This window comes from Dasypus novemcinctus, chromosome 18, assembly GCF_030445035.2.
Source record: "Dasypus novemcinctus isolate mDasNov1 chromosome 18, mDasNov1.1.hap2, whole genome shotgun sequence".
NCBI classification, from domain to species: domain Eukaryota; kingdom Metazoa; phylum Chordata; class Mammalia; order Cingulata; family Dasypodidae; genus Dasypus; species Dasypus novemcinctus.
This window is the reverse complement of record NC_080690.1, coordinates 47,851,624-47,878,561: the sequence shown is the minus strand read 5'-3', so window position 1 is coordinate 47,878,561 and position 26,938 is coordinate 47,851,624. Positions and strand designations below refer to the sequence as shown.

The window sequence follows — 26,938 nt, the reverse complement described above, 5'->3', positions numbered from 1 at the left end:
TGTTATTTCAAAGTTGTTTTTTATTCAACTGTTATTCAGCAATATACAATACTGTTTATAAACAAGTGTCTGACCTTGTTTCCAATCTTTATTTAAAAATAAATATTATTGACAGTGAATTTTAATTATGATAAGGTGTGTCTTTTAACCAAAATGTCTCAAAAGAAATAATTTACTTTAATAAAAAAGAAAAACCCTCAAAGAAAAAAGTAAAAAAAAAAAAATCCTAAACACCATAATCTAAAAAATATTTCACTTTGTCAGAAAAGCTTTAACCCAACATTTTTACATGTTGTCCTAAGGATAACTGCTCAACAGTTCGTGCAATATGAAGACTTGGAGGAGAAGTTTAGAAAAGAAAAATACATTGACGTAGAGAAATCACTGACCCCATGCACACCGCATGGCTCAAACTCCATCTTTTTTGGAAACTAGATGCATTATTTTAGGTGTTCTACATTTGCGTAACTTCCCCCAAAAATATGATTTATTGATTTTCCACGTGGACTTTTTCATGCTTCTCTCAGTCTCTGTGTGTCCCTCTGGAGAATGCGGTCCTGGCTGAGGTCTGGGTGGGTTCCGGGCACACCTGCCCATGAGTGCAGGGCAGGGGAGCCTGTCAGTGCCCCACCAGCAAGCGCAGGAGCTTATGCAGAGCTAACAGGAGCAGGGACAGGAGCGGGTCTGTGGCAGAGCTGGGGCCGGTGCCTGCAGGGGATAAGAAAATGGCACAGTGAACGTGTGCGCCCCATGAGAACCTGCACCCTGAGCAGAGAGCACCCAGCCGTGGTAGCTTTGGTTTAGCGATATTTACAGGCTGCACATTTCTGGAGGCTGCTGTGGTCGGAAACCAGGGGCCCTTGGCCTGGAGTGGCTGAGCTGGTTTGTTGTGTTAAGGTTGGAGTCATTAGCTTATTTTAATAGGAAGACGACCGCTTCCTTCCCTGACCGCCCTCCTCCTGAATACAATGCTGCAAAGTGTCCTCGGCATTTAAAGCCCAGCATCCCCTCCTCCTCCATTCAGACTCCATGACTGCACACCATTCCACCCCCTTGTGAGTCCCTATCAACCCCTCTATAGGCTGTGCCTTCACATATGCTTCAACTTAGGCGTCCCAATTTTTTTCACGTCAGTCTTCTTTCCACAACATCCTCAGTTCACTGCTTTGGGTGGGGATCAGGGTTGGATTCTGGGATCACAGTGGGCAGTTCAGCAATCACTGACTGGTGGAGGGCGGATGGGCTAGGGCTCCTGAAGAACAACCCTAGCCCTGTTCTGGGCCCCTCATGCCTGCATCTCCAACACCTACGAACCTGGCCCCTGGCCTGCCACCCAGACTTATGCCTCCATCCTGCCTCACCTGGGCCTCCCTGGGCAGCCCCCTGACCCCGGTCCTCATCACAAGGCTCTCCATCTAGCCGAAACCTTTCCAGAGAGCACCTCCTGAGGATGGCTGTAAGGGTGGGAAACCCCACTCCATGGACTCCAGGGGGACTCACCTGGAACTTGCATGATCCCACCAGGGTTACTGAGAGAAGCAAGTGTGGAAGCCCCCTGCCTGCTCCACAGTGCTGCCGGGACCTTGGAGGCAGCCTCTGCTGGCCCCACCCTGCTCACCTGTGTCATCTGGAGGCCTCTTTCCTCCCTTTGCCTGAGTCCAGCTGGACTAGACCCTGCCTGGGAGGAAGCCCTACCTTGCATAGAGCAGGGTGCCGCTGGCTCCACTCAGCTGCCCCTGGAGCCACTGCCGGGATGCTGGTTCCCTCTGGCCTCAGTCAGTGCAGATTTGTGGCTCCCTGACACGGCTGGACCTGGATTCACGCCATCTCTTCTCTCCAGGTGGAGGACCTATTAGTCTTTTCTGTCTAAGGTGCTCCCCATCTTCATTTCTTGTGGTTGCCATAAAAAAAAAAAAAAAAAAAACTGCCACAAACTGTGTGGCTTAAAACAACATAAATTTATTCACTTGCTGTTCTGGAGGCTGGAACTCTGAAATCCAGGTGTCAGCAGGGCGTGCTTCCTCCAAAGGCTCTGGGGAAAGACCCCTCCCTTGCCTCTTCCTAGCTTCTGGTAGCTTCTGGAATCCTTGGCATTCTCCGGCTTACAGCCGCATCTCTCCAATCTTGGTGTCAGCCTCACATGGCCTTCCACTCCGAGTTTCTCTGTGTGCCTGTCCTCCTCTTATAAGGACATCTGTCACTGGATTTAAGGTCCACCCTAATCTGGTGTGATGTCATCCTATTTCCAAATAAGGTCCTACCTTGAGGTTCCTGCTGAACATGAATTTCTTTTCGGGGGGAGTGGGGAGAGGAATCTCTTCAACCCACTACACCACTAATCCCTAATGGTTATTAGAGAGACCAGTTTACTTCCCTGGGCCTTCCTCCCCCTTTTGTAAAAGGAGGGGGTCAGGCAAAGGATCCCAGGGGCCATTCCCTGGGATTGAAGACTCCAAGATCCCATCTGTGCATTTTGGGAAACATGGGCTGAATGAAACATCTGAATGAAAAGGGACTGGTAGGGGGAGACATCTGCTGTCTATACCTCTTGTCCACAGTTAATCACTTCCAAACTCAGTTCTGAGCTAAGCCCAAGGTCAGGACAAATCCAAATGTGCTAACCTCTCTCTTCAGATGTTAATTTTCAGACAGTCGTCACTCCTGGCTGTCCTTCCAGCCTGGCTTGAGTTAACATCCTGCTTCTGGCCATCCGTCAGCGGGAAGGACCGTGGGGCCACGGCCACTCAGAAGACTCAGATCCTCCTTTGCTGACTGTCACGCATCACTGGGAAGGACGAGGGAGGGTGCAGTGATGGACAAGTTGATGGATGGCAGGTCCCTGAGTGGAATTCACTGAGGCTCGGATGCTTGGGAAATGGGGATCAAGCCAGCAGAGCGCTGCCTCCTGGGTGTACAGGGCTTCTGGGGCCATGCCAGGCCCCACAGCCTCCTAGCTCTCCTGATGTAGATCTGGTATTGCCTGGTATTCAGGCAAGCACAGACAAGACAGAAACGACCTACATGGGTACAAATGGATGCACTTGTGCAGTACAACTCCACGTCCTACAAGTATGCAGGGCTGGGAGAAATGGTATATGGGCTGATAACCCAGACAAGGCCAACTCCACATGGTGGCCTGTGGAGCTGTAGGCCATGCAAGATGCGAGGGTGGATTTTCACTGGCCTCCAATACTGCTGTCTCATCATTTCCACTGTTACAGTCTCACCCACTCACGTTAGAAAGTTTTAAAATTGCACCGGACTTTAAAAAGACCCTGCATTGAAACAAAATGCATCTCTAATTGGGGAAACCAGCCTGTCACACTGGGCTGGGCTCGGGTAAGAGTAGCAAGGCGGGAGAGTGGAAATGGCTTCCAGAGGCCTAGGCCTGGGGACGGCAGAGACCAGGCCCTGGGCACCCCTGCTGGTGGATGTCTGCAGGGGGCAGCCAGGGTTTGGCTCTCAGGAGGCAGCTCAGCCTCTCTTAGGCTCAGCATCACCATACTGAGTCAATCTGGCACGTGCCAAGGGAGGTGGCATGGGGTAGTGGGCTGGCACCCAGGAGTTGGCTGCTAGCTCCAGCCTTGTTGCCAGCTTGCTGTGAAACCTCATGCCATACCTTTCACCCCTCTGGTCTTGTGTCAAGCTTCATAAAATGTGGATGATGATATATGCATGGCATAACATATTTCACTGGGCTGGGGTCCAGAAGAAGCAAGATCACAGCAATAGATTTCAAAAATGCCTAAAAATCCTCTGCCCAGGGCACATGTGCCCTATGGCAGTGCCCACTCTCACTATCTCTGGGCTTGGTCACATGGCCAATGGGATATTATCTAGCATGAAGCAAGCAGAGGTTTGAAAAATGCATATGCATTGAGGCTTGCCCTCTCTCTGGTGCCTTTTAGAACCCACTGCCAGGTGAACAAACCTGGACTAGCTTGCTACAGGATAAGAATTATGAGATGTCCTAGCCAAGGCTCTTCTAGACCAACCAAACCCCAGACAGACAAACTGGCAGTTGACCACAGAAGCATGAATGAGTCCAAGAGAAACCAGCAGAACACCCAACTGAGTCCAGCCCCCATGGCTGAACCACAGAATCCTGAGCTAAATAAACGGTTGTGGTTTTAAGTCACTGAGTTTTGGGGTTGTTACATAGCAAAAGCTCACTGATACAGACATGTAAATAAAAGTGCTTCAAACAGAGTCAAGGCCATATAAATAGATGACATAGGAAAGGACAACATAGTGACATCTCTGAAAAGGGCTGAACAATATAGTTTTGGGGGTATCCTTCTCTTAAGAGGAAGAATTTCCAAGGTAGAACAGGCAGGGAATACTGTCTCCTGAACCGTATGACAGACATTCCTGGATCTTTGGTGAAAGAAGGAGCCAGATTTTGGAAGCTCTTAGTACAGTATCCATCGGTCATCCAAATACTCATTTTAGGTTTCCCAAATGAGTAGAGCAGACCAAGGAAGACTGGCTTCCAGGCTGGCCCGGAAGGAAGTGGGGTCCTTTCACCAGCATAGGGCTAGAATTCAGAAGTCTTGTGGTGCAATGTATCCCATCCCTCATTCACCCCAGGTGTTGCCTCCTCCAAGAGTGAATAACAATTGTCCAGCACTTGGCCGCTTGGCTCCCTAGCTCCTGCTGCCCTAGTCCCTGTTCTCACTGTGTCCTGAAGCAAGCCAGAACTCCTTGTTCTCTGGGACTGGCAGGGTCCCACTCACCTCGGCTCTCCAGGGCCAGGGCTGGGCATTTGGCTAAGACACAGTAGGATCTCCTACCTGGTGCTCCCAGGGCATCAGGCTGGGCAGGCTGGCCAGTGCGGAGGCTGCGGTGCCGACTGGAAGCTAATGGTCTCTTTAGCTCTTTGGCCCTTTCCCACAGGGCACCAGGGATAGCACTGGAGCATGCAGAAGTTTATTTGTCATGATTAAGCTGGGAAATCAGGCTACTTGAGAGGCGAGTGAAGCCTTCTGATGGAGTAGTAGCTGGCTGATTCATTCTTTATTTTGAACAAGTATCCCCATTTCGGTAATCGTTGTTAAAGAAATCAAGCTTCTTTGGCTCCGTGAATATTAATTTTTATCACTGAGATTGTGAGCAGGATAAAACGCATGCTGGAGCCATGGAGGAGAGGCTCTCTCCCCCAAGAACAGAGTGGGTGCGTCTAGCCCCCAGTGGGCGCACCAGAGGCACAGCCCATGCAGCTTCTGGCTGGGAAATTCCTCCTTTCCATCTATCCAGCAATAGCAGCATTCCAAAGGCCCAGAGAGCAATGCGGAGGCCATCTGAAGCAAAGGAGAGGCTTCATCTCTGCCTCCAGGGCTGATGCTTTGCCCAGTATTGGGAGATCAAGCCTGTGAGTTAGGTTCCTGGTCTCCCTGCCCTGCTCCTCTGGGCTCGCACAGGCCTGGGGTTGTGTGAGTGTGGCTCAGGCTGGATGGGGGATGGGGACCCGGTCTGGGCAGAGGAGTGGAGCTGAGGGGACCCTTCCATGCCTGGGCATTAGGATCATGGTGGGCTGCTCCTGAGCTGCTAGTGGGGACAGCTAGCCAGGACAGGCCGGCTCTCCCTCCACCTGCCCTGCCACCCTGCAGGGATGGGGGATGGTATCCTCTATCTGCTGGGGACCTTCTGCCCTGCTGTGGCCTCAGCACCTGCTGTGCTGGCTGTGGGTAGAAGGCAGCCCCTTCCCATTGTTATGGAGGAGCAAGAACTGGCTGGAGCCATTCCAGGCAGGTCTAGGTATGAGGTTTGCACACTGGGCCCCTCAGAGCCTGGAAGGTTTTGTGGGGCTGCTCGGGGGAATCTCAAGGATGGCCCCGCCCTCTGCTCTCAGTGGAGCCAGGTGGCTTGCATCTATGTGGGTACTGCCTCGGCACGTCTTTAGAACAAGGGCTTTGTGGCTGGCAAAGTCAGAACCCCCTGCGGAGTGGACTGCCTGAACAGGCCTGTGGATTGGTGCTCAGCTCTGAAATGAGAGGAGAGGGCAGCCCCACTTGGCAACAGCCTGAGCTTTGCTGGCTGCACTTGGCTATCCATTTAGCTGTAGGGGTGGAGGCCTCACTGCCTGGGCCAGCTGGGCACAGACCAGTTCTCCATCCCGCCCGCTCTCCCGCCCTTGGTCTCCTTCCTGCCTCCACTCCGTCCCTGGCCCCCCTCCACAGCCCATCTCCAGCAGGAGGAGAAGGCCAGTATGGAAGCTTCTTGGGGCCAGGGAGCAACAAGCTTCTCTGAGTCAACAAAGGCTCCTGGAGTGAGAGCAAAGAGCAGGCAGGGGGTCATCCCCGCCATGGTCCGGCACCGCCTCTTCATCTGTGGAGGAGAGATGCATATGGTCCGGGGGTGCCAGGCCGGGGCAGAGGGCAGCGTTGGTGACAGGCATGCCTAGGGCACTCCTGGAGCCTGCCCCTCACTCATCTTTAACATTTCCTATCTCTCACTCCCTGCCTCTCTAGTTACATTAATGCCACCTTCCATGGAGCTCAGGGCAACGTGTCCTCAAAGGCCCAAAAGGACCACCTGGGGTGGAGTCTGGTCTGCAGACGGGTTTGGTTTGGTGCACATAGAAACCCATAGAGTGAATTATATTCCATCCTCTAAAAAGTAGAGGGTTTTTATCTAAAAGTAAAGGTTTGCAGTTCTACTGGATCCCAAGACCCAGCAAAACTGAGAAAAGCAAGCTAGGGTCTGCCAGCCCAGACCAGCAGCTGGGTGCTCTAGCAGGAACCTCCAGAGAGGCTCCTCAGTCTCCACCACCCCCTACAGGCCCCCCACCTGGGCCCACGGTGAGCTGCAGGTTTTCACCTGCACTGTCAGGTCAGCCTCACCCATTTCCATCACTCGTCTCTGGCCCTTTGAAGGCATCTGGGAATGGAAGCACTGAGCCAGCACTGGTGCAGGACTGGAGGCCTGGCTGGTGCTGTACCTCTGTCACTGTGTGACTGCAGCCTGGCAGGCCCCTTCCACAGCGATGGGGCCAGGGGCTGTTTTGAACTGGGCCTCCTAGCCCTGACATTCCTGGCGTCTGCCCCACCCTGGCAGCATCTAGAAAGATCTTCCTCTAGGCCCAGCTGCAAGCCTGGCTCTTCACCCCCCATGGGGTGCTGTACCCTCCACCATGCTGCCTTGCAAGGCTGCCTCTTGTTGGCATTTCAATTAAGCTTTTTTTGTGGTTATTTATTCAAAGGGAGATGGCTAAGGAATAATCGAGCACTAACAGAATTTGGGTAGCATTAATTTCCACCATAAAATTAATGTGTGCTGGTAACTAGGGCAAAAAAACAATGAGCGCTGCTGGGTTTTAAGGAAATTGAGCTATAGGAAAGGAAAGTTGAGTGTGGGCTGTGAGAGAGCACACAATTTGGGACCAAGTGCTCTGCTGTCAACCAGCCCTGCTGACCTGCCCTGCACAGGACTGCAGAGCTCTGGCCCATTCCTCTTGCTCCTGAGCCCTGGGCAGCTAGTCCCTGACCTTTACGACCATCTGTCCTCCCTTTGCAGTGACATCCTGTTCCCTGGGGATGATGCCCAGACGACAGGCTCAGCTGGCAGGCAGTGGAGCAGTGTGAATGGTCCTTGGGGACAGGGACGGAAGCCCCGTCCCCTACCTGCTTCAGCCATTCCTTGCCCCCGGACTGCAGCCCTCTCTCCCCTGCTACAGCTGGAGTTCAGGCCCCTGCTCTGCCCAGATGACCACAGTGACCTCCATTACGCCTCCCTCACGCCCACCTGGAGAGCTCTCCATGAGCTGCAGGGCCTTGGAGAGAGGCCCTCGGCTCACAGGAGGCAGGGCTGACATCTCAGAGGTACAACGCAGGGCTTCTTCCTAATCATGCGCCACCCATAGCACCCCCTCGCTGCTCTCCCTGCCCCAGCCCTCCTTGCCAGGCCTGGAGAACCCCAGCCCCTCCTTTTCCTTTGCCCGAGTCTGACCTGTCCCTCTAGCCCTGAACAGGTGCCACCTCCACCAGGGAGCCCTCCCTGAGCAGCTAGGCACAGGGGCCTGGGCGTGAATGCTGGTATGCTCGTGTGGCCTTGGCCTCTGTCCCCCACCTCCCCCCTTTCTCACAGCATGTTCCGCCTCTCCAGTCCCAGTGGAAGCCCATGGTGGAAGCCAAGGTGCCAGAGACTGGCCTCAGACCTCCTCTCACGGCAGAGAGGGCCAACCCCTTTAGGGGAATAATTGCACTTTTCCCAGAGCCAGGCTTTGCTGCAAGCACACTACTTACATTAAACCCGATCCTCCAAAATGTAGGAGTTACCCCTATTTTACAGGTGGGAAAACCAAGAACCAGGTGGTGATGTGACTTACCTGAGGCCCAGTGTAACCAGATAAAATGCAGAGTGCCCAGTTAAATTTGAATTTCAGATAAGCAGTGGATCATTTTTAGTGTATGTCCCAAATTTGCATAGAATGGGAACTCTTATTCCCCCAAATGCCCCAACTTGACCCTAGCCCTAGGCTGTTTCCTGGGAAGGGAGAGTGGGGAGATTTGAACACTAGAGATGGCTTTTTAATGTGGCCACCCTGGTTGCTAACTCCTTTCCAGCTCCTATTTCTTTCGACAGGAGATCATGCCCTAAATGATCCTTTAACGGTGTCTCCGCACCGGGCCATTTGTCCCCAGGGTTCCCAGCTATGGCCCATCCAGGTTCCCTGCGGCTGTGGGGTAGTAACAGGCTTGCGGTTCCCAGTGTCAGGAGCTGTCCCAGCCTTTACGTGCCTTTCTTTCCCTGACATGCTCAGCAGCCTTCGGAAGTAGGTGCCTGGGGTGGCTTGCAGTTATGCCCTAGAAAAAACATGTTCTTCATCTTCATTCCTGTGTCTGTGACCCCACTGTAAATAGGACCTTTGATGAGGTTATTCCAGGTAACGGGTGGCCAGGATGGGGCTTAATCCTCTTACTGGAGGCCTTGTGGAGAAGGCCACAGAGAAAGAAGCTGCGGGGAGCAGCCAGAAGCTGGAAGTCAACGGAACCCAGAAGAGAAAGAAGATGCTGCCATGTGCATCGTCATGTGACGGAAAAGCCAAGGAACCCCAGACTGCCGACCAGCCAGAAGATTCCACCTGGGGACGGAGAAAACCTTCTAGCCTCTGAATCCATGAGCCAATAAATTCCTGCTGTTAAACCAACCCATTGTATGGTGTTTATCATAATGGCCAGGACACTAAAACAGTGCCATTTCCCCTTCCACAGATGGGTACCAGAGAGGTTGAGTGACTTCCTCAAGGTCACACAGCCAGCAGGAGGAAGAAGAGTTATCTATAGTGACTCCCTGCAAGTCCAGGCTCCTGGTCCTGAAGCTCTTCAGTACCCAACCATGTCGACATTCTAGCACCCACTGCCTCCCCACACCTTCAACATCCCAAGCTCCAGGCAAAGGGGTTCTTCACTCACATTTCCCTGCCTCCAGGCCTTCACTCCTGCTGTTCCCCTTGTTAGACTGCTCTTCCCTGTCCCCTGTGGTTGCCCAGAGCCTGTCCATCCTCCCAAGTCCAACCCAGAGGGCCCCACAAGGTGACCTCCAGGACAGCTGCACTGACTTCTCTGTCCCTCCACTGACCATACCTGCCCCTGGCCCATCCTGTACCCCTCCTCACCACCCTCAGCCTGCACCTGGCCACCCTCCCCACACCCATAGACCCCAGCACCCCAAGTCCCTTTTCAAGTGCAAAATACAAATCACATAGCCTCCTGATGCCCCCCAGCAGCTGCCCTCTGCTCTCGATGAAGATCTTACCCCGGCTCTGGCCCTGCCCTGCCGACCGCCCCCATGTGCTTGTCATCCAGCCTCTCTCTATCTTTTCTCCTCCGCCCCAGGGCCTCCCATTCACCATCTGCTTCTCTGGCCCTGCGGGCCTTCACTCCTGACTCATTGGAGGCTCCCAGAAGTAAGTTCTGCTTCTTCTGGGCCTTTACCTCCCAGCCTGTTTTTGGAGGTCATGATGCGTTTACTTTGTTTTTTTTTTAATTAGAGAAGTTGTGGGTTTACAGAAAAATCATGCCTAAAATACAGAGACCCCATATCCCTATTATTAAGCTTGCATTGGTGTGGTGCATTTGTGTAGTATTTTTATTTATTATTTTTATTTTTTGGAAGTACTGAGGACCTTGTACATGGGAAGCAGGCCAACTACTGAGTTACATCCACTTCCCTAAAATCTGTGTTTTTTTTTTTCATTAGGCAGTACTGGGAATTGAACCTGGGACCTTGTACATGCGAAACAGGTGTTTAACCACTGAGCTATATACCCTCTCCTGGTGTTTATTTCTTAACACTGCTCTCCTCTATTACCTACCACCCTGCCCAGTACCCAGAAATACTCAGAAATGTTCGTTGAGTAGATGAACAAAAGTCTTTCTTGGATACTCCTGGCTGGTCTAAGTATCCAATGCATCAGGCATTGGGCCAGATGCTTTACATCCAGTATTTCACTTTATTTTATTTTATATTATTTCACTTCTCTCTGTTTTATTTAGCATGTCATTTTAAATATTTGAATAAATGCAGGGGCTGGGAGCCCACTTTGAGGATCTCTGGGAGCAGCAAGCTGACTTTTCAACTGCTTGGGACATTCTTGACATGTTTCTTTGCCTAGCTTTTACTCTACTAATTTTACCATTTGGCTGTCATTTGCCCCACCCCCTTTTTTTTGATGTCTCCAGTTTTAATTTTTGTTCTATTATATCATGTGCAGTTTTATAAGCTACTTCAAATTCTTTTGTTAGAAAGTGACATGTATGTAAATATTTGGACTAGCGCTGTTGTTTTTAAATCTTTTAAAGCAGTTAAGCCTTTTTTCAAGCTAATGGCTATGGGGAAATTGCAATATATAGAACTATTAGAAGCAGAGCTGCTCTGGTTGTAGCAGGGTGTGTGGGGCTAGGGGCTCATGGTTCCAAGGAACACTATTTGGGAATGGCTCACTTGGAGAGTCCCCAAGTCCCCTTCCAGATCTAAAACTCTTGGACTCCCAGATGGTGGGGGACTGGTATGTCTATTAAACAGCTAGGGAAATGCGGGACCTGTCACGATTTCCATGGAGTGGACTCTGTCCCTCCTTAGAGTACCGCAGGCTAGGCGGCCAGAGCCTCCACTGAATCTGAGTGGTCTGTGGGTAGCTCCCCTCCACAGCCTTCATGCCCCTACAGGTAAAATCTTCCCAGCATCATCACAGGCTGCCCCAGTCAGGCACAGTGGACAGTGAATATCCACTCAACCAAGGCCACCAGCATCTGGGTCCAGGCCACAGCCCCCTTGTCCTGCCAAGCAATCCCCATGTCCCAGGGGGAGCTGGACCTGGCTAAGAAGGGACACCATCTGAGCTGCAGGAATGACCAGAGGCCTGAGGGACAGGAAGGAAGGGTCGAAGGGCCCTGAGACCGGTGTGTCCAGGACCCAACACTAATTCTTTCCTTTTCCAACTTGACTCTTGGTTTCACCTCCTTGACACTTGTGAATTTCCTTCTGTTTCACCCTGAAGACTATTCTTCAGAAACATACTTCAACTGAAAAGGTTAACACATTTTAATTGCCCAGGGATAGTGTTCTGAAAATTCTACAACATGGGCTCATTAAATAAAATTGGCACAGAGGAGTTGCCCAGGATATGTCACACTTTAAAATATGATTCTGTAGAATAAAATGCGTTATGAATTATTACCTTGTGTATTTTTGTTGTTGTTGTTACATTAGTCTTTAATGGGAATACACTTCCTCATCTGCCCACCTGGAGATGAGATTTTTAAAATGCCTGCAAAAATACATCTCTGTTAACTCTTATGTGGACAGGAATCAGCAAGTCTAGACCAAGCTGTATCCACTAGAGTGTCCAGTTGCTCTGGGAAGCCCACCATGGATCCTGAGGGGAGGTCAGGGGTCCAGAGAAGGGATGCCATCTGAATGGCTGGGGGGCAAGTTGGGGCCTTGCTGTGCCCACTTGCTCTGCCCATCTTTCCTGTCTGTGGAGAGCAGCAGGAGACTGCAGGCAGATGCATAGACTGGTCTGGAATTCTGGGCCTCGCCAGTCTGTGCCAGATGTGGAATTCTGGGCCTAGCCAGGTTGTACCTGGGCCCTTTCTCTCTGGGGCCTCCATCCTGGAAGACTGGGCCTGAGCTTGCATTATTCAGGTACCAGGAAAAACCTAGGCATGCCTCCTGCTCCCATCCCACCGGTCCTGCAAGGCCCAGCTCATATCCTGTATCATCCTGCCATCCATACCCCATCTACACATCCTTCCACTCAACCATCCGCACATCCTTTTTTCTAGCCATCCACCATGCACTCATCCTTCCACCCTTCCATCCATCCAAACAATGAGTCCAAGCCCCATCATCTCTTGGCTGGATCCCTGCATCTGCTCTGTCCCCACCTCTTCAAACTCCACACTGCAGCCAGAGTGCTCATTTCTAAAAGCATCATACCCTCTTCCAGTTGCTTCCCATTCCACTGCCCTTAGGACAAAATCAAAGCTCCCCACATGCCTTCCAAGGCCTTACAAAGTTTGGACACTGACTTCCTTGTGATCTTATAACCCCTCAGCTGGTCTGTCTTGATCTCTTGCCTCAACCATGGGAAACTTTTATCAGGCTCTTGGACCCTCCTTGGTCCTCCTGCCCCCCACTGTCTCCCAGGACCTTTGCACATGCCATTTCTCCTTCCTAGAAGCTCCTCCCTCTATACCTAGCCAATCCTTTGCCATGTTCCAGACATATTCCAGCTCAAGTGTTACATCCTTGGGTCAAGACCCCTAATTCCTAGTTCCACACAGCCCATAGGGCTGTTTTAGCACCATAGCTGCAAATTTCCACATGCTGCATGACTATTTGGTTAACACCTGTCTCTCCCTCTGTCAGACTCGTAGGAGCTCACTGGTCTTATTCATATTGTGTCATCAGTGCCAAGCACAGTTCCTGGCACATAATACAGCCTCAATGGACAGTTATTGAATGAATGAATGAATGAATGAATGAATACCCACTAGTGTGAGGCCCAGTGCAAGCATGTAGAGGATGTAGAGTGAAGATGTAGAAATGAGATGGAATCAGGATGTCCGCAGGGGCATGGGTCTGGATGGGGCTGTCAGCCAGATGCTGGCCCAGGGCAGGGATGGAAATGTTGGGGGCCCGAGATGGAAGTGGGTGCTTCTGAGTGCTCTAGGCAGGTGAGAGCCCTTTGGCTGCAGGTCTCCTTCTCTGGGCCAGCCCAGCCTGGCCCCACCTTTCATGCATCCCTCTGAGCGCACTTGGAGGCAGGGGCTGGGTCTACCTGTAGCCCAGTCACCAGCTCAGACTGAGCCCTCAGGTGATGCCAGTGCCCTCCCCTAGGGTTAAGAACGGTCATTCTTCTGGCACAAGTGGCCTTTGTACAAGACTCAGTTTTGACAGAAGTCATTCTGAGGGACTGCCATTGCAGCTGGGCTTTCTGGCTTAGAGAAAGCCCAGGAGAGCTGATGGGCAGCAGGCCAGGTCTCAGCGAGAAAGTTTGCTATGCCTTCAGAGGTCTCCAACAACAGGTGGAGTGAGTGGAGAAAGTAAGACTCACTTTCTCTGTGAGTCTGCAGTGGCTGGGGGGAAGCAGGTTTGCTGGCCTCTGCTGGGCTTGGAGGGGTTGCAGTGGGCAGGAGGGGTCCCTTCTGGCACCTGGATACTGGGCGGGCACAATGAGCCACAGTGAAGAGGGAGAGCAGATGCGGTATGAACAGGAAGAGCAAGATGCAAGAACACACATGGAGAGGCAGGCCCACCCTGAGTGGCCATGGTGCCACAGCCTCCACCACTCCCCAGCCCTGCCCCTGTGTGTGCCTGTCATGACCTGCCCTGGGGTCTCCTTTGGCAACCTGACACCACGAGGGGCTTTGTTCCTTCTGCTGCCTTCTGCAGAGACACCTGCCTCTCCTCCTCCACTTCCTTCCCTGCCCAGCGGCCCCACCTCCTCTGGCACGAGCTTCCCACCACAGCAGCCTGGTACAACGAAGATGCCAAATGAGGTACAAGGCAGGTGCCAACTGTGGTGACACTTCCCAAGGAGCCATGTGGTCACGGCTGGGCCCGTGGGGGTGTGTGCAAAGGTGGTGACTTAATTTGCTGATGGAACAAGAGAAGCCACGATGAAGTTGTCCTTGTTCACCAAGGAGCTCCTGACTCATGAAAAACCGCCCTGGCCAGGCAAGGAGGAGGAGGTGGCATCCTCCCCACATGCTACCCGCCCTCCTTGAAATGGCACAGAGTAGAGAAAGTACAAAAATAGCAACTCGATGAACCCCTTTGCAATCTGATGGCACTTTCTGAGTGAGCTGAGCTCCCTTGGTTTCCTTTCATCACCTTTAGCTCCACGACGCTCTGGCATGTGCAGGGAGAATGGGCTGGTGAGTGAAGCCTTGGATTGGAGCCTGTGTCTGGGCTCTGTGGCCTCATTGAATGATCCTGGTGGGCTAATGCTGTCCCCACAAATGACAATGACAGTAGAGCCAGCACTGACTGAGTTTTCCTGTGTGCCAGGCCCTGTGCTCAACTAAGCCCCTTGCACAGATTAGTTCCTCGAATCCTGTCACCACCCCCTGGCATGGGTCTGGGTAGCATCCAGACGTAACAGATGAGGCAGCAGGGGAAGTGATAGAGTTAGGATTCAAATCCAAGGGACTGGCCTCATCTAGAAAATAAGAAGGGGGGCACCCCTGGGGAAGGCATGCACTGTGATTTCTAGGTGACAATGAGCTCTGTAAGGCCCAACTAACAGGAAGAATTTGTCCATGTTCAGACTCTGCTTTGCCTACAGGTCAGTTAGCTGAGCAGTAAGTCACATTTGAAACATCAGGAGAAAGAAGACGATGATTGGAAAGGCTGGTTGCTATTATTTACTCCCTCATGGCTGCTGACTTCCCTTGGGTTCATGCTTTGTATTGTCCATCAGAATGGACAGCTCTTGAGAGGAGTGACTCTGTCTGGGTCACTTCCCTGGACCCCTGCTCTTTAACGCAGGACAGGCCGCAGCTGGATGCACTCAGGAGATGCCCCGCGAGTACCCTGCTGCATGAGCTATTCTCCATTGCAGCCCTTCCCACAAGGATGTCACTTCTGAATTGGAGGGAGCAGAGCCCATGGGTGTGGGTGAGTGGGTGGATGGTGTGTGTGTGTGGGAGAAAAGCTTCTGAAATGTCCACTTTAATTCCATATTTTGTGCAAAACCAGAGCCAGTGGAAGCCAGTCCAAAGTCAGCTTTGATATTTCAGTTCCAAGAGCAGTGATGATCGGATTGAACTGATATTTTCCAGAAACAGCCTGCACCCAGGACTGCAGACTCAGGACCAGTCTTCACAGACCTGTTTCTTGAGGGCCATCTCATGAGAGGCAGATGGGAGAGGAGATGGCCGAGCTGGAGCAGGCCTCATGCGTTAGCTGGTTCTGAGGCTCCTCTGCTGCCGAGCAAACCCTGCTGCCAACTCTGTCGCTTGCTGCTCAATGGCAGCTAAACCCTAACCCAGAGGAGGCCAAACTGGGTAATCCATCTTGGTATTTATAGCACACCTTCCAGCCGGCTACAGACCAGCAGGCTAATTTCCCCAGAAGCACCCCCCAGGGAAGAAGGGTTGTCATCCTTCATCACCAATAGGAAGGGATGCAGGAATTGAAGGGACCAGACCCATTGGCTCATCCTCTTAAACTTTCTTGCAGCCCTTATATAAGACAAAGTGCAACTTTTAATTGATTTGGATGTGGGTGTCCAAGAGGTGCCTGTTAACAGTCTGCAAAAAGTATGGGGGGGATAAAAAAGATAATATATATATAGGGTGTGTGTGCTGCAAAAATGTTTTAAAACCATGATGGCATCTCCTGTCAAGCACAGGGGTTTAGACCACAGCTAAACCTTTGCCACTGTCCACACGGCACAGAACTAATCAATAGCATATTATAAAAGCACTTGACCTCATTTATCCCCACAGATGCTGGGAGAATCCTTAATATTCAGAGCTTTGAAAGTGTGCGCCTGGAGTATTTAATGAGAAGCTCCCGGGTGGGTAGGGCTCCCGGTGACATTTAGAAGGGCTGGCTCTCAGCTTTTCTCTAGGGGGCTGCCAGTCCAGCTGGGGAAAGGGTCTGGGCTAAAGCACAAGGTGGGGACTGTGTCTTCTGGGGATGAAGGGAGGCTGGGGGAGTGTCGGAGAACTTTAGAAAGGAAGGCTGTTGAAACCTGTGAGGGACAAGCGGGGCACATAATAAATGCTCAGTAAAAGGCAAGTCTTCCTGCTTATCATTATTATAGTCCAAAGAGCAGGCAGCTGTTTTATCCTGAAATTGGGGGAAGCACTGATGCTGAGAGGATGGCTGTGTAGGGAGCTGACTGACCATTCAGTGATGGCCAAAGGCCATCCCATCTGGTGTGACCTTCACAATTCCTGGGGCACAGAATCGGGGGAAGAGGGAAGAAGAGGCCTCTAGAAGTTTTCCCAGCACTGACCTGAGCTGGGAAGCCATCAATCCCAGGTGCCTCCTTCAAGTCTGAAATCAAACAGTGCCTACAGGAAGCCTTCCCTGATTGCCTCAGCTGGATCAGAGCAATGCACCCTCTAGAGACTCCCACAGACACAGGCTTTGTCCTGGTGTTAAATGGATGCCTCGATTGCCCTGGGAGTTGTGAACACCTGAGAATGAGTCCATCACTGCCATCTCTGGTTTCCTCCCGTTGCCATGCCTGGGGCGTGGGCCCTGGCAGTACCTCAGGAACAGTCTGACAAGGGAGAGGGGATGTTACGTAGCTGATAATCACACGTGTTTGCTGCTGTAAGAGATAATGCAGGCATCTCTTGCCAGCTGTGAGGCTCAGCCATTTCCATCCTTTAATTTTCTCTTTCAGGAATATTCAGAGAGCCTCACCCTCTCTCTTCTTTGGGACATCTTTTGCCACCTTAATTATGATCCTTGTGTCACATCAGAGCTTGGGGTGGGGGGTGGGAGTGGGGTGAACTTTTTATTGAAGGAGATAATGTTTGGATTTTTGTGGGTCTGGGAGATGGGCAGCCCAGGTGTTTGCTTCCGCAGGCTGGCACTCTGAAGACTTCCCACCACATCACGATTCTCCCAGGGGCACACTGACGTGGTTTCCACCAGCTCTGTCATCCAGCCCGGACATGGGTCAAGTGCCTTCACCTTGCCCACAGCCCCCCTTGGTCACAGTTTATGGTCACCATGGTGACACTCAAGGATGCTCCCCCCTGGTGATTCGCAGCAGTAACGAGCTCTCTAAAGTCGTCACGCCATGGCCTTGGCTGTCTTTCTCTCATTATTAATTGAAATATTGAGAGCCAGTTCTTGGTGTGGGCACAAGCAATGGTCCCACATTCAGCCAGCTCTCTGTGGGGGCCACAGCGCCTCTCCTTGGAGCCGGAGCCCTGAGGCTAATTAGAGGTTGGCACGTCATGGATCTGATCCCAAGGTCCCTGCAGAGGGGAACCTCTTGCCAACATACAAGCCATTCAGTTGCAAACTGTATTCTTTTGAGGCCATTCTCATCTTCACGGAGGTCTCTTTCCCAGTTACAAGTGTTTGTCTGAAAGAAATTCTGTTTTGTTTTCTTTCTTTCTTTCTTCTCGAAATGGCAACCAGCAGCAAAGCGTTCATGAAAAAATGGGTCAATGTTCAGATTAATTAGGAGCCAGATTTACGAATGTGGCTAAGAAGGGGCACAGCCTCCTGTGCCTGCTCTGCAAATCCAGCCCATGTTTATTTTTAAGCACAAATATCAAAATGTCTCTTGACAAATGAGGCATGAAATGAATGAGTTTTTGCACATAAACTGTTAGTGCAAATATGCAGTTGGCACACAGGGGGTGCAGGGAAGGTCCTGCCTGGCTGGGCAGTGGCTAAAGGATAAGCATGGAGTAAAGTCTCCCCCACTGTCCTTTCCTGGCCTTGTGAAAGTAGCTCACTGCAAAAAACAGCAAAATGGTGTTGTCCAGGACTTCCTTTTGGCCTCTTTCCTGGAGCAACTGCTTCAGTGGTAGCTGTCTGTGGAGGTGGGCTGGGACTGCTGCCGTGTTCGCTGGCCCCAGGCCCTGCATGACTTGCTTTAAGTAGAATCTCAGCTCTGGGTTTGTCCTGTAGTTGGGTGGGATGGACTGCATATCCCTCTGCTGTGCCTCCCAAGATCTACCCTTCTGCCTTCTCCACTCTGCTTTATGCCCAAGGGTTGGTCTTTATGGGCAGTATGAGCTGGTGCTCTTGCCCTTGGCTTCCAGGAGGCTTTGGCCAATGGGAGCGCCTGGCAGGAGGCTGGAAGGCAGGAGGAGGGGTGACCCTTGGTGGGTCACTGTGAGTGGGCTGCATCCCCCTGCTAGGCAGGACAGCTCTATATCTGTGAATGGCTCCCCCTCCCCTTTCCCCTTCAAGCTACAGTGCCAGTGGCTCCCTCTGCTGCCAGTCCGGGGACCTGCACCCGCCCTCCATACCAGCCCTTCACAGTCTTCATTAACTCTTCTCCATCACTGTTGAAATATGCAGTCTGCCTCTGGCCAGGACCCTGACAGATCCACTCTGCAAACACTCTTTCAGGTTAACCAAGGGATAATCATCCCTCCTAGCCAAGCTGCTGAGAACTATGAGCTGGGGAGGCCAGATCAGGCTGCTGGCAGCCCTGAACCATCAGGTGACCTGCCACATCCCATAGAGGCTGGCAGGACTGGGCCCTGGATGCTGAGCTCAGGGCACCACTTGATGGTAGAGCCCTCCAGAAAGGTTAGTAGCATCTGCCACCCAGGACATGGTTTTTAGACTTCACCCCTATAGACAGTTCATAGCCTGTGTGGCCTTGGGTGGCTGGGAAGGGATGGGGCCCTTTCAGATGGAGAATGGTCCCCTCCGTGGGATCAAGGCCATTCAAGTGTATTTGTGGTCATCTATCCTTGGGCAGACCCTCAAGGCCCCACCTACTAGGATAGCCCTGGATACAGTGCCATCTGGATCGAGTTGAACTTAGGACCCCTACATTTTCTGAGATGAAGGGCATCATCTAGTCCTAGCTTTTAAGGAGAGGACTGGCAAGCTGCGTTCCTTGCTGTGGGGATGATATACCCTGGAACATCCCTACTCTATTGTCCAGCACAGGGACTGGAGATCTGGCCAGCTCTGCCGGGCAGTACTTTCAAGGGGAAGAGGGAGATTCAAGCAGGAATGATCTGGTGACCTTGACCTCATTACCATTTTTGAAAACACTACTAAGTTCACTTTTAAAGACCACTTTCATGTGGCACTTCCTTTGACCAAAGCCTTAAAGGCCCCCTGTTGGCTCTGCTTGGCATTCAAGGCTCTCCACAGTTTGACCTACAACCAGTCATCTTTATTTCCCACATCCCTCCTCTCCAGCCACAGCAGCCAGTGGCCATGTATTAACAGTGAACACATACTGAGCTTCCTCAATTTTAAAAAGCCACCCTCTGAGGCCATGTCCATTTTGCAGATGAAGAGAGAGGTTCAGAGATGTTAAGCCACTGGCCTAAAGACACACAGCCAGTAAGTGGTAGGGGCACAACTTCCAAATCCCCTACTTTGCTGCTCTACCCAGTCTATACAACTTGGCAGAAGTATGCTCCAGGCTGTGACACACATGTTTACTTGCTGGGGCACTGGGGTTTTCACCAACCAGCATCAATGTAAGCCAGTCACTCTATATGCCAATAAGCACTTTCCCAATACAACTACTGTGTGCTAGCCAGAGACGACTAACTCCCCAAAAGTTCTTGCTCCCCTTTTTTGTGATGAGGCTGGAAAGCAGCTGCCGACTACATTTACCAGTCTGCCTCGGTATCCGTGTTGGACCATGGGTCAGTGGATGGGGGTAGAAGTAATATTTATCACTTCTAGGACTACCCTTTAAAATCTCCCTGCAATTCTATACACTGAGTAAATGAAGCCCCACCAAAATGATATGAGTGACAGTTTTCTTAATCTCACAAGAACAGTACCTATTCAGGACCATTCTGAATGTATAAGAAAGAAAATTCATTATCTACACTGTCTGCCTTAAAGCATTAGGGCTTCCTTCTCTCAAGAAACCTGGATGAGAATTCTGCTCACATTCTCTCTTCCCTTCTCTGTTGGTGATGTGTTGATGCCCCGAATAACCTTGGAAGTTGCTTGTGGAAATGGTAGAGTCTTGATCAGCCTGAGTCCCTGAATGACTACATGGAGCAGAACCACCACATGTCCACTCCAGGGTAGAACTTTATAGAAATAAAAAATAATAAATTTGAATTGTGGCAAGTCATTGACATTTTGGGGTTTATTTGTTCCAAAAGATATTCTTTCCTAAAATTAACACGGGGTAGAAAGAGGAATAAATAAAGACGAAGCTCACTAAAATGTTAAGCCAGAGGATGGGGTGCAAGTGTAACCCAGGTAGGGGAGCTTGGGACTGCTTGGGGAGAGGCCTCTGGAGGCCCTAGCTAGGTCTGTTTCCCACAGCCTGAGGGACACCTAGGACCCTGGGCCTGAGGGGCAAGGCCACCAGATCCAGCCAGCAGCTGGAACCACATTGAGGAAGCACTCCATGTGGGGTATAATGGAGTGAAAAACAAAACTGAACTGGCGCTGAAAGGCAGACTGGCTGGACTCCACTGTTGGTGGCAAAAAATATCACCCAGAGAGTATAGGATGATAATGCAGCCATGTCAGATTCAGTGATATGGTCCAGGAGCCTGCATTCCTTGTGAGCACTGATGCAGGTGGCATGTGGGCCAGACTTTGAGAACTAGGGTAGAAGCATGACCATGGGCTCCTCTCCATCAGGGGTTTTATATGAGACTGTCCCAGAAGCCAGCTTGCAGGGCTGCAAGGCTACTCAGAGATGGTCTCTGTGGGACTCCTCATTAAATAAGATTGAGAGGTGAGGGAGAGAGTGACTTGTCTAAAATCACAAAGAGCTGGGCCCATCTCAGGCCCATATTTTGGGCAGGGGAGTGGGGGAAGTGATGCCTTGGAAGGAGGGAGCATAATGGGCAGCAGGCCAGGCCCTTCTACTCTCCCATCAGCCCCACTACTTCTTACCAGCCCATCCAGCTTCAGGGCTCCTGAGCCTCGAAAGAATCCATTTCTCTGACCTTCTGCATTGCACTCTATCTCCCCCACCCCCATTGCCACCCTCTTGCTTTTCCAGGAAAGCTTTAGCTCACTGGCAGTGGACACCAGGGTCTTAAACTCTGGGTGATTTTCTAACAATGGCATTGACTTCCCTCCTCCAACACCACTTGGCAGGGTGCAAAGCCAGTCCTGGGACTGTCCTGCATTAGCGAAGGGGAGGATTGCAGCAGGTATGCAAAGCTGTGAAGTTTAACGGCGACCCCCCACGGACCCCCACTCTTGGCAGGGGCTAATGGCAGACCCTGCAAGAGCCCCTCCAGAGGCTTAAGGCTGGCCTTGGAAAGTAGGCCGGCTGTTCCTACGCAGCCCTCAGGGTCCATTCTCCAAACCCAGAGAGCAATTCCCGGGCACAGAGGGCTCCCCACACTCCAGCCCCGGCGGTACCCAGAGATTCCCAGAGATTCCAGGCAGAAAGGCCCCACAGGCACAATGACACTTCCCGAATGCTTCAGAAGGCCAACAGGAGAGACAGGAAGTAGGTAACCAAGAGCCCCAAATGAGGGCACCCTGGAATACGCGCCCTCGGCGCACAGAAGTTGAATGACAAAACATGCAGAAGTAAATGCCCTGGAGCCTTCCGCAGACCCTTTCAACTACCCGAGCCCTTGGCTTCGCTCCCGGCCGGCGCCCGCCCTTACCTGAGCCGTGCCTCTGGCGCAGAAGTACTGCCTGGCTGGGGGGCGGCGACGCCGACGAAGCAGCAGCAGCGGCGGCGACGGTGGTGGCGGCTGCGGCGGCCTCGGGGACTTTGGGCTCCGGGGCGGAAGGCGGGCCCCCGGGCGGCGGACTCTTGTCGCCGCGGCCGGGCTCGGAGGTCGCGGCGCGGGCCGCGGCGCCGGGGGCTCCCGCGGCGTTGGGGTTGGCAGCGCTGGCGGGGCCGTGGCGGCGCGGGCCGCTGCTCTGGATGTGGGACACTGCCTCTGCGGCCTGCATGTGGGGCGGCGCGAAGCGCGAGAGCACGCGCAGCAGCGCCTGGGCCTTGTGCTCCTGCGTGTCGTCGTCGCTGTAGTCCGACACGCGGCACTCGTACACGCCCTCGTCCTGCCGCCGCACAGCGGACAGCCGCAGCCGGTGCGAGATGTCGTTGCCCTGGACGCGCACCGTCTGTAGGAGAGCGGGGATGGGTGATCAGAGGGCAGCCGGGTGATCCAGCTTCTGGCCCGCCCAGGTCACCAACCGCTACCATCTCCGGACCCCGGTGTGCTTTGCTTCGTGACCCAGCTTTCCTCCTCATCCTCATGTTTCCCCAGTGGTATAGGGGCCCCAATTCTCCTTGGCCACCGGGTAGCCCTGTTCTTGGTTAAGTCCCCAGTTCCTATAACCTTGAATGCCCCTGCTTTCCTTCTTGCACTCCTCCCCAGATCTCGCTTCTGGTCCTCCCCTGCTTTTCCCATCAGAGCAGCAGACACCCACCCTCTGCCTCCCGTGCCTCCAAGAACCCCCTGGCTCCCGCCTCCTGGTGATTAACAAGCCTGGTCTTTCTAGCAGCGACGTGCTCCAACTGACCGTGTGGTCTCTAGGGCTTCGACTGAAGTCCAGCCCCAACACTGGTTTGGGTTCTACCCCCCAAACCCAGGGAAACTTAGCATCTAAACCGAACCCAAGAAGAGGCTATGGTTATCGCCAGGCACGTGTGCGTCCACGCACAAAAGAAAACTAGGACGCATCTCCTCCCAGAGCTAGGAACACCACGACAGCAGTCGCAGTAAGCAAGACCACTTCTTCCCACCCCGCCGACCAATAGCATTATGCACCCTGAAACACAACCAGGCCAGAGGGCTGCAATGGGGTTCACTGGGGCATCGAGTGTGTGCGCGGGACAGGCCCGGGGGGAAGTAACGAGGGCTAGGAGCAGCACACTCCCTGCGGGGGAAGAAATGCCCACGGGGAGGACATTTCTGAGGCCTGAGGTGCGGGTCTGAGCAAGGGGAGTTTTACAAGTGAGCGCCAGGCCGAGCAAGAAGACTCAGGCCGCGGATCCTTGATTTGCACGAAAGACAACCACCCTGCACAGGGCGACAGATGGAGCCCGGACATGCGGAAGCAGCCAGAAGTGCCCGGCGGTGAGTTGGCCCCTGCTCGGACAGGTGACCGAGGCTCTCTAAGTGGGAGGGGTTGCCGCGCGCCCAGCGACCGCAAGGGGTCTCCCACGGCCCGCGCTAGGCTCCACACTTACGCTGATTTTAGTGGCATCCTTATTTGTTACCTAAAATGCAAAGAGCGAGAGAAAGGTTAAGCTCCCGGCCTTCAGATGCCCGGAAGGGAGATCCGCCTTCGCTAAGGGAAACTTCGGCTGGTGGGCTGGGCCTGGAAGCTGCCTAGGGTGTGGCAGAGGTTTACTGGCAGAAAGGATTTTCAGGATTTCCCGCAAGTTTCCCCGGAAGCAGGGCTGATCTAGTGCGTGGGCGAGGAGGGGCAGCCCCTGCACACACCTGGCAGCCAGCAGGAGGGGGAGGCTGGATTGCCACAGGATGGGAAGAGAGGCCTATGCCTAGTGCCAGGAGCATTCTCATTCTCTGCCCTGATCCTCCAAATACCCCATGTCTGCCGCCTCTTAATTGGACACCCTGAAAATCTGGATGGAGGGAAGGGCTGGTGTATTCCCACAAGGACCCAGCGGGAGATGTGAGCAATGACCTGGGGTGAGGCCATATGTGTGGCTTAGTTGTGTGTAAGAGTGTGGGGGTTGAGGAGGCAGTATGGGGATATCTACCTTGGCGGTACCTGGTGCTCTGTAGGCCTCTGCAACCAAGCCTAAGGAGTTTCCCTCCTTGGCCTCGCACCCTTGGGACCTAGCATGGCAGAGGATAGGAAGAGCAGGGGCGACTAAGTGGTCTTTAGAAGTTGGCCTGCAGCCAGCAAGCCAGAGCAGGCTAGCTGGTTGAGGAGTGGCTTTTTAGGGGCTGGGCATGAATGCAGTTCCGGAGGGTGCGGGAGAAGGACTGTCAAGTGGAGTGACAGGGTTTGGGGTTAGCAAAGGCTGATGTGGAAGAGACTGTGGGAACGCGGAGGGCGGGCGATGGGCTGCGCCACGGGGCGGCTGCATCCTGCCAACCCGGCCGCCTTCCTCCTGGGTTACCCCGCCACCCACCGCGTGGGCGCCTGTTACCTTGCTCCGAGCAGCCGGCACGCTGAGCGCCAGCTCGTGCAGCAGCTCCCGCGGCGGCTCCTTGAGGTACCACCACTGAATCTCAAGGGAATACGAGGTGGCTCCGCTGGCTCGGAACGCGCAGGGCATTTCGATGTCGTCTCCTTCCCTCACTGTCACATCTTTGGGGACTTCGGTGAATGTAGCTGGAGGCGGGAGGAGAGAGGCGTGACTAGCTGCGGGCGGGAGCCTGGGACCGCCCGAGGTGAGGTGGGCGTTTCCCAGCGCGCTGGCTTTTCGCCCCTGCCCCCAGTCACTCTGTGGCTCATAGCTGGAAACGCTAGAAAAGTTCAGTGGAGCAGCCCGGGGTCGCAGTAGCGACGAGCTACTGGCTGCAAGCTCCTACCTTCCGGAGCGGGCAGGATGGCAAGGGGAGGTTCACGCAGCTCCCCGGGCGGGGTCGCCCCCCACAACCAGCCTGGCACGCGCCGACTCCGGCGCCGGCAGGCCGCCTCTCAGCAGCTGAAGCCCGGGCCGGGCTCTGAGCTACCTCGCGTGCGGGTGCAGCCGCCGCCCCGCGTCTGCTCTCCTCCCCCGTTTCTCCTGGCCCTGTCTGCGCACAGGGTTTGCTAGCCACCGAGAAGTCTTTCCCTCTCTTACTCCTCCTCTGCGCCGCGGGGCAGCCTGGCTCCCGCGGCCCCTTCAAGGACCCTCGGCGCCCCCCACGGCAGCAAAGTTCCCGCGCTCACCGTCGGCCACCAAGAGCAGCAGGGCTTGCAGTAGCAGCGGCGGCAGATATCCGAGGGCGCCGAGCCGGTTGCTCTGTTCCATCTCCCGCGGGGGCACGGAGGCGGCGGGGGCCCGGGTGCGGAGAGGTGGCGGCGGCGGCGTGGCTGGGCTCCGGCTCCGGCGCGGGCTCGGGCTAGGAAGCCTCGGAGCCTGCCATGGCCCCTCGCGGCGCCCCCTCCCCCGGCCCCGCGGACGCCAATCAGCCCCGCTCCCTCTCCTCCTTGCCCGGTGCGGCTCCGGCGGGGGGCGCTGCGCTGGGGTCGCAAAAGGCGAGGTCCCACCGGGAGGCTCCTGGCAATCTGTCCGTGCCTCTCTCGGTCTGGCCGTCCACCGGACGTGCAGGATCTGCGGTTCAGTCTCTGCCCGGAGGGCTGGACAAGGGCCTGGCCGCGAGGGGACCCATCCCTGACCGAGGGAGTACGCGCCTCGGAGCCGCAAGCTTCTGCTTCTGGTCTCCTTCTGGTTTGGCTCCCGGCTGCCACCTCCTCCCGCGCCCGCCGAGCTCGCCCCCGCGGGTCCTTCCGTGGCTCTCTCCGCAAGGCGAGTGGGCGCTCAGCCGCAGCACGCAGATCTGGCGTCGGATCCAGTGCAGAGCGGGGAGAGCCGGTCAAGCCGGTCCAGGGGACCCCGAGCCGGAGAGAAGCGGAGAAAGGGGGAAGGGAGGGGATAGGGAGGGAGCGGTCAGCGGCTGGCGCCGAGCCGCCTCCACCGCAGCATCACCCCCGCCCTCCCGTCCCTAGCCTCAGACAGCAGCGCCCCCGCCCCGACGCACCCCCCCCCCCCCCCCCCGCGGGGGTCGCTAGAAGGAACTACAGTCTTCCTTGTTGGAGAGCAGCCCCGCCCCGCTCTCATTTTGACGTGGGGGGTCCTCCCACCCAAACTCTCCCCGGCTTCCTCCCAGTCTCCTTTGCCAGAGACAGCCGCTCATCCCAGCTCCCTGCGTGTCCCGAGGCCGTCTCCGCAGCCCCCAGCCTTCAACTCCTTACCACGGCTTGGGCAGCGAGCCGCACCGCCTTTTGTCCCAGGCCGGGGCCATGGCGGGTGGGTGGGCTCTTGTGGTTCGTGAGAGAGGCGGTTCGTTGGGCCCGGCGGGGCTGAGGCCGGGTGACGGCGGCGCCGCCGGGAGTCTGCAGTATGCGAGCTAGAAGTGAGCGCAGAGCGCGGGGAGAGCAGGTGCCTGTGGTGCGGGGAGCGCACGAGCAAGCCTGCGAGCAGCGGCCGTGAGTGACGGCGGAGGCGGCGGGGGTGGGGTGGGGTGGGGAACACCGGGCACGACTCGTGGCCCGGGAGGTTTCCGGGCGGAGGGGGGCGGGGGGGGGGGCGGGGTTCCTGCCCCTCCATCGCCGGCCCCTGAGTCCCCACACGCTCTTCGCTGGCCGCAGCCCCCACCTGACCCGGTGCGAGCGGTATCCCAAGGGGCGGGAGGCAGAGGTCAGGTCTGCAGCCGTGTTCCGGAGCCCATCCCCCGTCCCCGCAGCCCTGCAGCCCCGCAGCGGATATCGCTCCCAGCCTTCAGCAGAACCAGCCTCCTTCCCAGCCATCAGTGGCAGTGTGCTCCGGACCCCGAAGGGAATGTGGGGCGGGCAAATGGTCGGGGTCCGGCCTACTATCATAGACACCGGTCCCACAGCTGGTCTTGGAAGGTCCATCTTCCTTCCCTTCTCCACGCAATCCCCAGACAGTGGATTTCTGTATGTTGGGCCAAGACTCACCTCCTTTCCCTACCCCTCAGCTCTCACCTGAGGCTGGGGTGAGGGGATTCCACTAGCAGATTCCCATGTCTGCTTTCCTTGCTCCATCAGCCTCTGGGGAAGGGGGGGGGGGGGGCGGGAGCACCGCCGGAGGTTTCCCTGTGAGTCAAGGAGAAGGCAACCTAGAGGGGAAATACTTTCCTGTAGGCGACCTGATCCAGGC

At 54.4% G+C, this 26,938-nt stretch overlaps 1 protein-coding gene across 1 annotated transcript; it reads right to left on the bottom strand.

Annotated features, from left to right (window-relative positions):
- VSTM2B (V-set and transmembrane domain containing 2B) lies at positions 1–26,234 on the bottom strand. Its single transcript, XM_058280079.2, has 6 exons — positions 26,011–26,234; positions 24,985–25,595; positions 24,257–24,441; positions 23,324–23,353; positions 21,786–22,251; positions 1–708 (listed from the first exon to the last, which is right to left on the bottom strand). Exons 2-6 carry the CDS (start codon positions 25,064–25,066, stop codon positions 620–622), a joined length of 852 nt encoding a protein of 283 aa, XP_058136062.1. The 5' UTR covers positions 25,067–25,595; positions 26,011–26,234; the 3' UTR covers positions 1–619.
- Between the last annotated feature and the right edge of the window lie 704 nt (positions 26,235–26,938).

What these genes read in the sequence shown, in the direction of transcription:
- VSTM2B (XM_058280079.2), bottom strand. Translation starts at nt 25,066, where the DNA reads ATGGAACAGAGCAACCGGCTCGGCGCCCTCGGATATCTGCCGCCGCTG. An exon ending in GCTGCTCTTGGTGGCCGACG is followed by an intron (nt 24,442 to 24,984) that starts GTGAGCGCGGGA and finishes TCCCGCCTCCAG; the next exon opens with CTACATTCACCGAAGTCCCC. An exon ending in AGGATGCCACTAAAATCAGC is followed by an intron (nt 22,252 to 23,323) that starts GTAAGTGTGGAG and finishes GCTCTCCTACAG; the next exon opens with ACGGTGCGCGTCCAGGGCAA.